At 37.0% G+C, this 16804-nt stretch overlaps 1 protein-coding gene across 1 annotated transcript in view; it reads left to right on the forward strand.

Moving 5' to 3' along the window:
• The first annotated feature begins 202 nt into the window (after nt 1-202).
• SESN1 (sestrin 1) overlaps nt 203-16804 on the forward strand; it is a 112100-nt gene continuing 95498 nt past the window's right edge. The window contains exon 1 of the mRNA XM_003935944.4: nt 203-922. Coding sequence (XP_003935993.1) covers nt 644-922 — 279 coding nt within the window. The 5' untranslated portion in view covers nt 203-643. The remainder of the gene's footprint in view (nt 923-16804) is intronic.

Here is a 16804-nt window from a genome sequence, read left to right on the forward strand (position 1 = left end):
TAGGGACGGGTTTTTTCACCGCCGCCCGCCGAAACAGCGGCTGCCCGAGACTGCTGCCCCCGCAAGGAGCGCCCAAGCCTCCGGCCGCTCCGACCAGTGGGCCAGGGTTCAGCGAACGTTCCTTGCCGGCGCCCGGCCGGCTGCTGAGGCGCAGGGAGGAGCCGCGGAGGGCGGGCACTGGTGTCGGAGGAGGGGCGGGGTGGGAACGCTTGGGAGAACCTGGTGGCTGCTCAGACGAAAACGCCCCGAATGGCTGGAGGGCGTTCAACTGTTAACCAGCCTTTTGGGGCAGAGCACGGATTTGACAGCTCCACAACGTGAGAATATCCGCTGACCCCGCGAGACAGAGGAGAACTCTTCGCCGAGACTCGGTCCAGAAAAGCCAGCGCCGCGAGGTTGCAGCTTTCCAACTTTGTTTTTCCAGAAAGAAGACTGCCTTTCGTGTAGAAGGAGAGGTTGAGAGGGTGATCTAGCTTGTAGATTGGCTGAAGGCACCAGTGGTTCGAAATGTCACCCAGATGTGTGTTTTTATGACGATTTGATTTCTCTGATTTTATTTTTACTTTTTTATTTTAAAAATACAAAGTGATTTTTTGGGGCATGCTGAAAGGTAACTGAAGACTGCAAAGGGCAAACTATTGTCATGGCTGAAGGAGAGAATGAAGTAAGATGGGATGGACTGTGCAGTAGAGATTCAACTACTAGAGAGACAGCACTGGAAAACATTAGGCAAACCATTTTGAGAAAAACCGAGTATCTTCGTTCGTTGAAAGAAACACCTCATCGTCCATCAGATAGGATTTCAAATTCTGAGTCTTCGGATGGGTTGAATAAGCTGCTTGCTCATCTGCTTATGCTTTCTAAGAGGTGTCCCTTTAAAGATGTCAGAGAGAAAAGTGAATTTATTCTGAAGAGCATCCAGGTAAGGAAGAACATTTTAGATACAACTGCCTCCCTAGTACAGTGAAATTTTACTTGCAATTATTCACGTTGTTTGTTTCTATTAGATTGTTATGTGAACTTTTATTATGAGTTCACGCTACATCTTTAGCGTGTTCTGTAAGTAAACAAGTAGTGGTTTTCTAGAGTTTTAGGCAGACACTGCTTCGCTCCTGGAAGAATATGTGAAAGCTACAGTTAATTCCAAGTAAAGATTTTTTTAGTTGGAATTAACTGTAGCTTTCTTATATTCTTATATTTCTTTTTACATGTTGTTGGGAAATGTGGCCAGTGTGTTTTTTCACGTTGTCACAGTCTTCTGAATGGAAAGGCTCACGTTTAAAAGCCTCTAAAATGATAAAGGATATTAAATGTTTCCTAGTCAGCCTGTTCAATATAAGTGGTGGAACAATTTTCTCCTGTTTTTAAAAACAAAACAAACCAGGCTGTGTTCTCTGAATGCAACCTTTCTTTTTTCAAGAAGAGAATTATATAAAATAATAGAAGGCTATCTTAAAAGAAGCAAACATTTTCATGTTGAAACGGTGGACTCAGGCAGGATGTTTGATGGAAATGCTTTTATGGCAAATTACTCAACTAGCTTTCTCTGTGTTTGTCTGAATTGTTTCTTTTTCACATGCGTAACTAAGAGATGAGTGCAGCAGATTAAAAATATTACAGTTTTTCCTCCATTTTGTTCGTAATTTATTCTTTTACAAGGTGTGTTAAAAGTTTTTTTTTAAAGTTTTTAGATATTGAGAATATTCAGTAACACCTTATAGTTGCTTGTCAGTCTTTACATTTCTCAATCCACGTGTGTTGTCCAAAGTCATATATGAGAGGTTTTTAAAATTTAAAATGTACTTGGGTACCTATGTAAGTTAAGATTGACAGTTTTTATATACTGGCTTGAATTTAGTATAAAGCAACAGAAAAATCATATCCACAAAATGAAGACTCTATTTAAGATCTTGGGATCTTTCTTCTCACTAACACTTTGGAAACAATTGTTACTATTCTGAGTTACCAGAGAGGAATTAATATACTAGGAAACTGAAATTTACCCTTTGAAACATAAAAAGTTATTTCTCTATCTTCTAGACTGTAGTGACTGTAACAACCATTTTTTTCCATAATGGGGTCATCATTATGTGTGTCAAGTACTGTTGTGCAGCAAAGGGTGGAGTACTGACTATATGATCCATTAGTTCTTATATTTTTATGGGTAATATTTATAGTTTTTCTGTTCTTTCCTTTGCTGTCAGGATACTTCACTTTGGTCTCTTCCTGACCTTTCATTTTGCTGCTTAATTTACATTAAAATGGGAAACCATATAACTAATTTTGTTCAGAGTTACATTGATCCTGCAGCTATAGGCCTTTCAGTTAAAAAAAAAAGAGAGAAAGAGAAAAAAGAACATAAAAAAGAGTTTCATTGAAAATAAAAGTAAGCAGGTTCTGGGAAATATAGTATCAAAGGATTTTGATATGATACGTAAATGGGTACTGGAATCAGAGTTGGGCTCAAATTCCACTCCGTTTTTTGTTTGGTTTGGTTTGGTTTGTTTTTTTTTTTCTTTTTCAGTCAAATTCCACTCCTTTACTAATGTCCTTGCCTATACTCTTGGGCAAATTCCTTGAACTTTCTAGCTTGGATGTCCGCATCTATAAAGTGGAAGTAACAACTCAGAGCTATTGTGAGAATCAAATAAGATGTAAAGTACTCTGGTATACATAGTAGATGCTCCTCTCCCTTTCATAAGTAAAATACATAGACTATGAGATGTATTTCAAGACTCGCTCATCCTACAAAAGGACTCAAGAATTTTTTTTCCTGGGAAGGTTCCCTATAGATTTTTACTCTTTTTTTCATCTCTGCATCTATTGTACAATTATAACAGGCACTTTACTTACATTGTGTTATGAACACATGTTTATGTGTCTGTCTCCCATAAGAAGGCTGCGAGTTCTTAACAGTATTGGTTGGGACCTGGAAGCTACTAAATAAATATCAGTGGATGAACAAATATGTATTTTCCTTCTGTTTTCATTAGTAATCTGAATAGATGAAGTTTTCAGTTTAGGGAGTTTCCACCCCCTAGCATCATTCATTAATGCATGCAGTTATACAACAAATGTTTATTGAACCCCTGCTGAATGTCATTCTGAGAACTGAGGACCAGTGGTGACAAATTTGACATTATACCAAAGGGAAACAGACCATAAAGAAGTAAACAAATAAAAAATTTCATTTTAGATGGTAAGGGAAATCTTCCCTGAGGCACTAACAGTTAAGCAGAGACATGACGAATGAATAAATATTATCCATACAAAGGTGAGATTTATGAGGGGACATTCCAGACATAGGGAACAGTATGTATGAAGGCCTCAGGGCAAGGAGAGCAGATGAGTTCTAGGAACTGAAAGTAGTGCAATATGGCTGGGATAGACAGTTTGAGGGGAGTGTGAATAGCTTGAGAGGACATATTCTGGAGTTTGGTAGACCTGGCTCAGATGCTGTCATGCGTCACTTAATGATGGGGACATACTCCGAGAAATGCATTGGTAGGTGATACCATATTTGATTGAACATCATAGAATGTTAGATGGTATAGCCCACTATACACCTAGGATATGTGGTATATAGCCTGTTGTTTCTAGGCTACAAACCTGTAAAGCATGTCACTGTACTGAATACATTTTGGCAATTGTAATACAATGGTATTTGTGCATTTAAACATAGAAAAGGTACAGTAATAGTATAGAATTACAATTGAACCTTGAACAACATAGATTTGAACTGCATGAGTCTACCTATAGGAAGATTTTTTTCAATAGAAGTCACACTAAGTTGGATGGGTTGGCTCACACCTATAATCCCAGCACTTCGGAAGGCTGAAGTGGAAAGATCTCCTGAGGCTAGGAGTTAGAGGCCAGCCTGAGCAACATAGCAAGACTCATCTCTACAAAAAAATTAAGAAAAGAAAATTAGCTGCGCTCAGTGGAGCACACCTGTAGTCCCAGCTACTCAGGAGGCTGAGGCAGAAAGATCGCTTGAGCCCAAGAGTTTGAGGTTGCAATGAGCTATGATCGTGTTTGCCCTCCATCCTGTCGGCAGCAAGACTCTGTCTCAAACAAACAAAAAACAAAAGTTACACTGAGTGTGCCTGCCTCTTCTGCCTCTCCTTCCACCTATTTCACCTCTAGCACACCTGAGATAACAAGACCAACCCCTCCTATTGATCCTCCTCCTCAGTGTACTCAAAGTGAAGGCCATAAAAATGAAGACTTTTATGATGATCCACTTCCAGTTAATGAATAGTAAATATATGATGATCTCTTCATTATGATTTTCTTTTCTCTAGCTTATTTTATTGTAAGAATACAGTATATAATATGTATAACATTACAAAATATGTGTTGACTGTTTATATTATCAGTAAGGTTTCCAGTCAACAGTAGGCTATTGTTGGCTAAGTTTGGGGGCAGTCAAAAGTTATACATAGATTTTCAACTGTGTGGAAGGTTGACATTGTAACCCCCTTGTTGTTCAAGGACCAACTGTGTAATCTTATGAGACCTCTGTTGCATATAGCGGTCCGTCCTCAGCTGAAATGTTACACGGTATGCGACTGTACTTTATTAGCTCTACAACTTTGAATAAGTTACATAATCTCTCCTTGATTCAGTTTCCTCATCTGCAAAATGAACATGATGCTTAGGGTTCCTGCCTTACAACGTTGCTGTGAGAATGATGCTTGTAAAGCACAGCACAGTGCCTAGCATATAAGAAATGCTCAGTTAATGTTAGGTATGCATACTGTTACTAGGCAGAAGCCAGATCCCAGAGGGGCTTGTAGTCCATGTTAAGGGTTGTGGACTTTATCAAAGAAATAATGGAAGCCACTGGAGGATTTTGAGCAAGATAGTGTAGTGATTGATAGTTTGTCAGAAAGATCACTCTAGGAGCAATGTGGAGAATGGATTTCCATGGTCAAAAGTGGATGTGTGACATCAGTTAGGAGGTTGTCCTACTGGCCTATAACAAAAATCATAGTGGACGAGGGTGCCAGGTGGGTCAGCAGGAAGTGGAAAAAATTAAAATGGGTTTGGTAGCTATCAAGGAGATAGAAACCACAGGATATAGTATTTAATTGGATTTAGAAGATGAAGAAAATAACAAAATTAAGGATGGCTCTAAAGTTTCTGGATTGAGCTACTTCGTGAATAGTGCAATTGTTTTCTGAGACAAAAAAGTGTCAGGGTCATTTTAGGGGAAAAATGGATGCTGTTTTAACATGTTGAGTTTAAGTTGCCTATGAGATGTCCAAGTAGAAGTAGCTCCTAAATGAATTTCTGCCCCCGATACCACTGTTCTAGTTCTGTCATTGCTGTCTCTCATTTCTTCAGATTAAACTCACCCTCCAGTTTTATTACTATCCTCCACGTGGCTATGGAGCCATTTATCTAAAATAAAAATTATGTAACTTTACTGCCAAAATCCCTTTGGAATAGAATTGAATCTAAACTTCGTAAAGTCACATAATACCCAGCATTATCTGGCTTCCACTTACCTCTCCAGCTTCACTGCCTACCATTCTAGCATCAGCCTCGAATGAGAAAGCAAATATTCATTCAAATGTAGCACTTCATAATGCTTTCTGTTATTCATTAGTAAAGCAGCAAAGGCTGAGGTGCATACGCCGTTTCTGCAGCTGTTCCTGAAGGCCCTTTATTGCTGTAGGTCAGCTGAGAGGACTATAGTTAACAAGGGAGAAATGGTGACAAGGTGGTAGAATGAATTTAATTCCAAGTAGCTAAACCTGTTTAAAAAAAAAAAAAAAGCATATGGGGAGATAGCATCTTTTGTTTATACCCAGTTCTCAATTTATTGATTTCATATCAACATGTTTAAATGGATTCACATTTTTGAGAAATATTCTGGGCCAGGCAGGCACTGTACTTGGGACTTAAAGATCAGTAAGAGTTGTTTCCTGCTTCTGAAGAAGGTTTTCTGCTCTCGTCCAAGGCTTTGTTTATTCTGGGTTTTTAAAGAAACTTTAAAAAGAATTACACCTTTTGATACTGTTGCTTCTCTAAACAAAGGAATGGAAGTATTAATACTGGCTCACTTTACTAATATAATCTACTGGTGAACTATAGTCTTGATGATACACGTAATTAAGAAGGAAAATGTAAGAGCACACATGTATCAAAATATTTTAAGGCATATCCAGAATAGCCAAGTACTTTTCCAAGAATGGTCATTTGATCATTTTCATTTCCTTGGTAAGTGGGGTGGAGGAGACTTTCATTTATTAAAGTGGTTATTACCACCCCGCCTGCAGTGCGCCCCCGGAGTAATGAGTAATGAAACTTTCGTTGTTGGGTATGATGCACATTTATAGTTGTTAGAGTTGCAGTTGGAGTTGCGGTATCTAGTTGGTATACAACTGAGTAATAAATAGATTGAAGATTTAACAATAAGTTTATTATTTCACATAATCAGTCTGGAGGTTGGCAGTTCCAAGCTTGATTGATTCACTGGCTCAACTACATCACTTGTCTGTTTTCTATCTTTTTTTGTCCTCCTTCCCTCAGCATAGCAAGTGATGTCTCCATTCCTACAGCATGCTATTCCAGGTACCATGTGCAGACATGACCATCTGCAACTAAGAAGAAAACAGTTTCTTCCCGCGTGCCTCTCTCTATCAAGGAAGAAAAGCTTTCCCATAAACCTTCCAACAGACTTCCTCTCAGTTTCTATTGATTAGGATTGGGTCACATGCCCTTTTCTAAGCCAGTCATTGGTGAGGAAATTGGGCATTTCTGTTTTTGCTTTGAACTAATCAGCATTCAGTCCCTAAGGACCAGGAGACCCCTCCATTACTTGAACAGAAAATTTCTTGATGAGGACAAGCAGGTCAGAAGGCAGTCAGGTCTAGTGAGAGGCTTCCATTGAAATTGCATGTGTATCTAGATAATATATCACTTGGTCTATTTATAATTCGGATCTGATTAGATTAGAAGCATACTTAACTCATTTATAGTGGGGCTATAAAATATAACAGATTGGAGGCATTCTAGAAGCAGATTTGGTCTTTTTAAATGATTGTTTTGTTTTGATTTTTTTTTTTAACTGTCATTTAGTCAGAGCCAAAAGTCTAAGGTAGTGCATGTCAGACATTCACTGATGACTCTTAGATATCACAGCAAATATAAGTCCTCTTTCAGTATTTACACTTAAGCTCTTTTCCATACCACTATTTTCTGGCCTATTTTATTGATACTTTGAGAACTCAGTCATTTTCCTTCAGAAAGCTTTGTGGCTTACTTCTCAGTGCTTCCTCTCATTACTGTCTTTGACCACTTTCTTTCCTTGCTTTTGAGGCTCAGAGAATATTCTTTATTCTCAGATTTTCTATGCTGCTTTGGATAAAGAATGTGAAAAAATTGAAGGCAAATTTTTAACTTTTTTAAAAAATCGTTTGAATACAAAGCCAATCTTTTTTAACTTTCTGACTTAGAGGATGAATCATATCTGTGCTATCTATACTCAGTGTCTTCTTTATAATATATAAGTACATCCCCTCCTATGTTGTGACTCTTTGGAAAAATCAAAATTAACAAGAATGCTCTAATGTTTTCAGGTTTCATCTATTTTATTTCCATCATAGTGCCCCCAGTGACCTCTAACGTAAAAAAAAACTGATTGATTTAAAAAAATATTTTTCTACATAGTTATTTTGTTTACAAACGGGATATAGTATTTTGTACAAAAATGTTAAACACTTGCATATTAAATTTTACTTTGAGGTCATGGGTTGTACATGATATCATGAAGGATCCTCTAAAACAATGGCTTAATTAGAATTTTTTTCTCATTTTTAACACTTTGTCCTTGAAGTGCTGTATGTGGAGACCATTCATCAAGTAAAAGAATTAGAAAATAGGTGTGCTGTTTTCTTTGTTTATATTTATTTTTCTTTTGATAAGCCATTAGAAATTTGCAAAATAATCTTTTTATCAATTGAATAGATAATAAATGAACAATTCAAACTGCCAGCTTAAGAACTGTTGAAACTTTGGTCTGACAGAAAGCAGCTGTAGAATCTTGGGTATCATAAAGGATTTTTTTTTTCCTTGTTGAGACAGAGTATTGCTCCTTGCCCAGCAGTGGTGTGATCTCAGCTCACTGCAATCTCTACCTCCCGGGTAGAGCAGTTCTCCTGCCTCAGCCTCCCAAGTAGCTAGGATTACAGACATGCGCCACATCTGTCTAATTTTTGTATTTTTAGTAAAGATGGAGTTTCACCATATTGGTCAGGATGGTCTTGAACTCCTGACCTCAAGTGATCCGCCTGCCTTGGCCTCCCAAAGTGCTGGAATTATGGGCATGAGCCACTGCACCCAGCCTAATAAAGGATTCTTAATCACTTAAATTTTTAATAAAATAGGCACTACTTAGGGTTATGTATTAATCATGAAGAATTTTCTTATTTAAAAACAGGCAACGTTTATATTGTAGTGAATTAGCATGGACTGAAAGGAACCATATGTATGAGAAAAATTTTAGAATTTGTGGAAGAATAGAGTTGATACTGGTGGGGGAGGCGGCATGCTTAAAATGCTTAGAAGGGTGAAAGTGCTGCTGGAAGTATATTGGCAACCTTTGCCATCAATTCTAATCTCTACTTTGTCAGAATTTCTCAAATCAGTTTATTTTTTCACACCACGGTAAAGTATCTAAATTTTTAAATAGAAGTCAGTTGAAAATAGGGTTTACTTTGACACATTGTTTCTAGCTCACATTTACTAAATTAAGTGAGAAAGATTTGAAATCACCTTGAAGAAATTACCTAGTACTTTAATTAGGCTGTCACAGTATACTCAGGAAATCAGATTTCAACGATTCTTCAGAATATTTGGTGATTGTATGTGTAGGGGCATTGAGAGACTAGAAATTTAAGTACGAAAACTTTAGCTAGATAGCCACACTATGGGAACGTTATTTTTATGCTTGGTATTTTTTCCTGTTGTTTACTACACCAAGTTAAGCCAGTGTCAGTAAAGATACATGTACCATAAAGAGATGCTTTTTTTTTTTTAAGTGTTTTTTTTTTTTTTTTTTTTTTTTGCTGAAAATAGTTTGAGAGTTTCTGTAGGATGACTATTAGGAGCATTTATTAGATTTTCCCAGTTGGTATTTTATTGTTAAATATCTGTCTATTACTGGTAGATTCACAGTTTGTGGCACACTTTTCAAATAAATAGATTAAAAACCTTCAGTTTTTAAGAAAAAAATTCATGTTAAATTTGGCAACACAAGAATTATCTGTCTTCTCATCCTCTAATGTCTTTTATATAAAGAAATGAGTTGTAATGTAATGTGGAATTATCTTGGAAAAACTAGATACTTTTAGCTTTATATTTTGCATAAATCTTACCCTATATTTAATTTTAAAAGTTAGATAAGATCTTCCTAAAATTATAAATTCTTTTATTATAAAATTACCTTAGGTAAATTCCTGAGCTTTTATTTGTTTTTTGTTTGTTTTGTGTTTTGAGACAGAGTTTCTCTCTTGTTGCCTGGGCTGGAGTGCAGTGGTGTGATCTCAGCTCACTGCAACCTCCACCTCTGGGTTCAAGTGATTCTTGTGCCTCAGCCTCCCAAGTAGCTGGGATTACAGGCATGGCTGTATTTTTAGTAGGGATGGGGTTTCACCATGTTGGCCAGGCCAGTTTCGAACTCCTGACCTCAAGTGATCTGCCCACCTCACCCTTCCAAAAGTGCTAGGATTACAGGTGTGAGCCAGTTTGCCTGGCCTAATTCCTAAGCTTTTAAACCATACTAAAGGGAAAAAAAAATTATTACATGAGCTTTGTGGTTTATATTACCCAAATAAACTTTGATATGTATATGTAATCATTTAATGAATATACATATTCATTTAGTGAATAGTATTCATTTAGTATTTTAACTTAAAAGTTGTTTAAATTGACAAGCTGATAAATATATATGACTTAAAAAAGTAACCATATGGCTAGGATAGTTATTAATGCTATGTTTAATATTCCGTAAAGTCTAATTAGAATCTTAGTTTACCCTACTAAAAGTGAGCATTTACTGTTTTGATACCTCTGTGTTTGACAAGCACTGCACACTTGTCTTTAAATTTTACATGATTTCATTTTCTAGCTAGTTGGCAGGTGTTAGCAGTCTATAATTATAACCGAGTAATTTTTCAAATGCTATTCATAGCCTAAACACAGCAAGAAATTCTTCCAATCATGTGATAAAGACTGAACCTTGCAAAATAGTGGTAGAGTGATACGTTCAATGGTACTGAAGGACATATTTAAGAGGAGGCTTTCAAAAGTAAAAAGTGATTTAAATGTTAGGGAGACAGGTTTTCTCACAGAGTAAGGTCTCTCAAAGTCATTGATACTGATTATACCTCAAATTAAGGTATCTACTTTCTCATCTAACAAGTTAATGTATACATTGACTGACTTAAATTATAACATATGACCTTCATTGATTACAGACATTCTGAGTATAAAAAATTGAAAATTTTTTGAGATTTTACCATTGAACCTAATGAATCATTTTCTCATTTCATTCATTAGATTTGTGTGTGTGTTTATCTACTACCTGCCAAACCCTACGCTTATCCATTTTTTGACATGGGAAAAAAAAGGCTATATATTTCACTTAAGTTTAATAAAGATTATATTTTAAAAAACAAAAGAAACTTTTTATTCCTGATTTACTTTATCCTAACCATCTATTCTGAGTATCCAGAGTCTCACTTTGACTAGATATCTTACTTCAGAATGATGTAAAGATCATGTTGGATTTTCTTACCAGCCATGTGCTCATGAATAAATTAACTTCTACAGTCTTAGTTTCCTCACCTATTGACATGTTGTTATCTCCCTTGTGATATGGTTGTAAAAATTAAGAGATGACATTGGTAAAGCATTTTGTAAGGTTCAGTATACTATGCAAATTTAACTATGAATAAACTCCTTGAACCTTTGTTTACTTATCTGTAAAATGAGAATAATAATACTTCATATAATGGGTTTGAGAATTATTTGAACACGTAAAGCATGTAGAAGTAAGCCTAACACATACTAAGTGCACAATAAATATTGGTGATGATGATGATAATGATGAATTTGATCTAGGTCTTCTATCTAATAGTCAAACTTGAAACTGCCATCAGTTTAGAAATGGATAGACTTGATTTTTATGGATTGACTTTCATACATCCCACACTTTGTATCCACATGTATTGACAAATCCCTAGGTAGCTTTTGTACATCAAATTCCATTTTAATACATTGTGTCATAAGGTAAGTATAAGTAGCCCGTTGTAAGTGTTAGTAACCCAGAGTAACGGCAGATCTGGAGCAACAGTCCCTTAATTGGAGTCCAGCATCATTCTGGCATGTCAGCATGGCACCAGCAGGGAGAGGTTGCAGGGAGGCAGCTATATGGGTCATCCAGGTGATCAAGTGCACATGGAGAGGCCCACAGCCAAAGCTTGTGCTTGAGTACCTGGACAGCATTAGAGAGTAGTGGTCAAGACCATGAGCTGTGAAGTTAGTCAGACCTGGGTTTAAGTCCTGCTCTGCCAAACTGTGTGACTGGGCAAGTTACGTAACCTCCTTAAGCCTCAGTTCCCTTACAGAGTTATTATGAGCAATGCTTACTGGAATCCAGTAAGCACTCATCGAATGTGAGTATTTAGTATTCTATTCTGCCTCCTTCCTCAAGGGAAGGAGATAGGAAGTTGAGCCCTCTAGCATTATATTCCCTTAGAGTCCCCCAAGTCTCCAGGCAACTGAGAAAGTTTTAAGCTACTTTGAAGGTTGGTCCTAGGGGAAATAGTGCCTCTAGGAACTATAACTAAGGATTTTATAAATAGTGTTTTAGCTCCCTGGGAACTAGATTGCCCTATACCATGTTAGTCCTTTATTCTACTTACGAACAATTTAACTTTCAACATGTCTTCAGGGTCACATAATATAGGAAAGCAAGTGATGGTTTGTATGAGTGTTGTCAGTAAGCGATTGAATACTCTTCTCCTGGTTGATTCATGTCTAGTACTCCAAGCAAGTTACCTACTACAGAAGTTTCTTTCCTTGAGGATCTAATGGGGACATTAGAAATGCCCTATCAGTGTTCCTACTGTGCTTTCCCCAATGGGAGCTTGACATATTAAGCAGAAAGTCTTCAAAACAGCTCTTTATCAGACAGCTTGATATACTTTAGAAGAAAGTCACTAAGCAGGGTTGAATTTGCTTGGTAATATGTGGCAGGTGTCTTTGAGGCTTCTCCTGAGCTTCCATACCTGCCTCCTTTATCTTCTGTGAATTGGGGTAGATGGGAGGGGAGGGGCAAAGGTGGCAGCAGACTCTCCTATCTGCTTTAAAATGGGTATATACCCAAAGGATTATAAATTGTGCTATTTGAAAGACACATGTGGCACTGTTTACAATAGCAAAGACCTGGAACCAACCCAAATGCCCATCAGTGATAGACTGGACAAGGAAACTGTGGCACATATACATCATTGAATACTATGTAGCCATTGAAAACAATGAGTTCATGTCCTTTTTAGGGCCATGGATGAATCTGGAAACCATCAGTCTCAGCAAACTGACACAAGAAGAAAAAATCAAACACTGCATGTTCTCACTCATAGGTGGGTGTTGAACAATGAGAGCACATGGACACAGGGAGGGGAGCATCACACACTGGGGTCTGTTGTGTGGGGCTAGGAGAGGGACGCGGGGATGGGGAAGTTGGGGAGGAATAACATGGGGAGAAATGCCAGATATACATATATAGGTGATGGGGGAATGGAGGCAGCCAAGCACCTTGCCATGTATGTACCTATGCAACAATCCTGCATGATCTGCACATGTACCCCAGAACCTAAAGTACAATAAAAAATAAAATAAAACGTGCCATGGCTGGGCACATTGGCTCACGCCTGTAATCCCAGCACTTTGGGAGGCCGAGGCAGGCAGATCACGAGGTCAGGAGATTAAGACCATCCTAGCCAACATAGAGAAACCCCGTCCCTACTAAAAAAAAAAAAAAAAAAAGAAAAGAAAAAAGAAAAAAATCCAAAAATTAGCTGGGCGTGCTGGCACGTACCTGTAACCCCAGCTACTCAGGAGGCTGAGGCAAGAGAATCGTCAGAGGTTGCAGTGAGCTGAGATCATGCCACTGCACTCCAGCCTGGCAGGATTGGAATCAGGTTATATTAAAGCACCATTAGCAGTCTGTATGCTTTTGAAATAAGAAGAAAGGCATTCTGTATGCCACACCTAATCTTAGCCCTTTTCATGTAATAATTCATTCAACCTTCACAACATTGTAAAGGTGGTTATTTTTATTCCTGTTTTATCTGTCAAGAAAAATCAAGGCCTACATGGGTTAAAAACTTGCCCAAGTTATCATAGCTAATAAAAGTTGAATATCCCTTAATGTTTAAGACCAGACTGGGCACCAGGGCTCACACCTGTAATCCCAGGACTTTCGGAGGATCGTTTGAGCCCGACGTTCCAGACCAGCTTGGGTAACATAGTGAGACCCTATCTCTACAAAATACACAAACATTAGTTGGGCATGGTGGTGCGTGCCTGTAGTCCCAGCTACTTGGGAGGCTGAGATGGGAGGATAGCTTGAGCCCTGGAGGTCAAGGCTGCAGTAAGTCAAGATTGTACCATCGCACTCCAACCTGGGCAACAGAGGGAGGTCCTTTTTCAAAACAAAACAAAACAAAATGCTTGGGACCAGAAGTGTTTCAGATTTTTTTGCATATTGGAATATTTGCATATGTTAAATGAGATATCTTGGGGATGTAACCCAAATCTAAACAAAATTCATCTATGTATCATATATACCTTATCACATAAAAGATTTTAAGTAATTTTGTGCATGAAATAGTTTGCATTAAGTATTTGTGTGTGGAATTTTTCCACGGGTGTCATATTGGTTCTCAAAATGTTTCAGATTTTGGAGCATTTGGGATTTGGGATTTTTGGATTAGGGATGCTTAATCTGTAAGAGGAGGAGGCAGGTTTGAGACCCAGGCTGTGAGACTCAAGAGTCTCTGCTTTTCAATATTATACCTCATTATCTGAATAAAAAATTAACGTTAAGGTTTCTGACAGTGAAGATATATTACTTTCTTCTCTAAATTATTTTTCTTCAAGGTAAAACTTAAAATTTTGATGTTTCTAGGGGAAACCACATTCTCAGATGTTATTAAGTTGCATATCAAATTCTTTTCTAAACCTTGACTCATCTTGAAATTGCATTTGAATGCCACTGAATCTTCATGTTTCACTGTGGCATGTAATTTTCATTATGTTGTCATTGTTAAAGTTATCTGATCGCAATGAGTCTGTGGATGTGATCCTAGAAATATGGTGTATAAAAGACTTATTTTTGTATTAAGAGATTCCTAGTAAGATGATTTCTTTAGTGCTCTACCTAAAAGAAAATTTGGTATATTTCCATAAGCAATAGACTCAAGATTAGCTTTGAATGTTAAAAGAGCATTCTCCTAGCTAGTTCATTGTTGCCATGACAGTGCTGGCAGTGCAAGTGTTGTAGTAACTCCTTGCAATGATCTTATTTTAGACCCTAATGTTGCAGTGCCGAACGTCCCCTTCCCTGCCCAACAAGTAACTCTCGTGGAAAAGTACTGGTTTTATAACTGGCTTCTTGCTTTATAGCTGAAAAACTGCATTATTGTGGGCTTGAAAAAATAGTATGGGAGTGTTGAGTATTTTTCCTGTGGATTATAAATGTTTGAAATCTCCTAAAATATGGTTTTGCATTACATGTCATACAGCAAGTTGATTACAGCTAATAAAGAAAAGAGGCCTCAGTTGTCTTTAGAAATCAAGCCTAGGATGTATGATTACATTGAGCTTATAGAGAAATCATTCTCCCATTTGTGTGTGCGTGCATACTTCAGATTCAACTTATACTCTAACTCAGTTATCATGGAAAATTGTCATTAGAATCATAAAGGTTTGTGTTTAAACAATGTAGAAAGTACTTTTTTGCATCCCTTTCATAATTCAGCATTTATCTATTTATGACATTTTAATCTTGATTTCTTAAAAAGCAAACTCCTCACCTAAGTGATATAATGTTCAGAAGTTACTCAATTTGAACTAGGTACCTGAAGTAACATAATTGTTGAGACATTTTTAACTTTGTTGCCTATATGTTTTAAATTAGATTTTAAAATACCTCATTGATATTTTCTCATTGTAACTCCTATTATAACAGTACCATTAAACACAAAATATTTGCAAATTTATTAGAGTAAGTGCCGTTTTTATCCTTTTGCATACTGTTTGTTAGGTCAGAGTTTTGGTATGTGCACTAAAAATCTATGATAACATGATGAAAAAAAAATAATTTTGGCAACTGACCTTGCCAAGGAAGATGGAAAGTCTAAATATTATACTTCATTAGTGACATCTAACAAATAAATTACATTGACTTTTTTCCTAAATGCTACATTAAAGTTCATCTTCCTCCTTACATGTTAAAGATTTAAACATATCTTGCATGCTTGGGCCTATATTACAGTATGACTATCAGACGATCCCTTTTGTTTCTTTTTTTTTAGTTTAACACAGAAAAATAACTTTATAAGCAAAAATTTGATCGCAGGCTAGAAATGCATTTGGCCTACAACAATTCTGGGAGGCAAGTTTTAGATTTTATAGATGAGGAAGCAGACCCAGAAAGATTAATTTAATTCAGATACTGAATACTGGAGTCAGGAGAAGGCATATCTGATTTCTAAGTCTCTGTTCTTAACCATTAGTCTGTTTTCCTATAGTTTTTTGTTTGTTTTGCTTTTGTGTTTTACATTGAGCATGTATTACTTTTGTATTGGAAAACAAAATCAATGGGAAAAAAGTAAGTGACATATAGAGTGGTATAGTACAGTCGTGTGCCACATAATGATATTTCAGTCAACAGACCGCATATGGTCCTGTAAGTTTATAATATATTTTTTACTGTACTTTTTCTATGTTTAGATACACAAATGCTTATCATTGTGTTAGAACTGCCTACAGTATTCAGTTCAGTAGCAAACATACTGTAGAAGTTTGTAGCCTAGGAGCAGTGGGCTCTATCATAAAGCCATGGTGTGTAGTGGAGTTTACCCTGTAGGTTTGTGTAAACACACTCTGTGATTTTTGCACCAAGACTAGATCACCTAATGACACTTTCCTCAGAATATATTTGTGTCATTAAGCGAAGCATGTCTCTAATTCAGAGCAAGGAAAGATCAGGATGGGTTGGGATAATAAAGACAACTTAATAGAGCAAATTTTTAATGTAGCAATTTTTTTTAATTCTCAGCTTGTCTGTCGTTTACGCAAGTATCCACTGCCTCTATCCCCAACATGCCTAAACCAAATCTCGGATGACTGGCTGGAAGTAATTAATGCTCTGTTGTTCTTTCCTGCAGACTAAGTTTTGGCCTCATTTTTGTTTCCTTTTGGTGGCCCCCTTTTATCTTCCTTGCGCCATCTGTCAGTGCCTGTATGAACATGTAACTATAACTTTTGTCAAAGCTCCTGACTACATTGTTGGACATGATAAATAAAACAACTCCAGCTCTACAGTTTCCATAAAGTAATACCCTCATAATTTAAAGACTGAGATGGCCAAAAGAAGTTGTAAAAGTTACATTAAATAATTCAAATTTCCCTAGAATGTTATATGCTTGACATTCAAACTCATACACTTATACTATAATGAAAACTTATTGAAAGGAAGTAGAACTAAGATCTTGATTCTTGT

This window comes from Saimiri boliviensis, chromosome 4, assembly GCF_048565385.1.
Source record: "Saimiri boliviensis isolate mSaiBol1 chromosome 4, mSaiBol1.pri, whole genome shotgun sequence".
NCBI lineage: Eukaryota > Metazoa > Chordata > Mammalia > Primates > Cebidae > Saimiri > Saimiri boliviensis.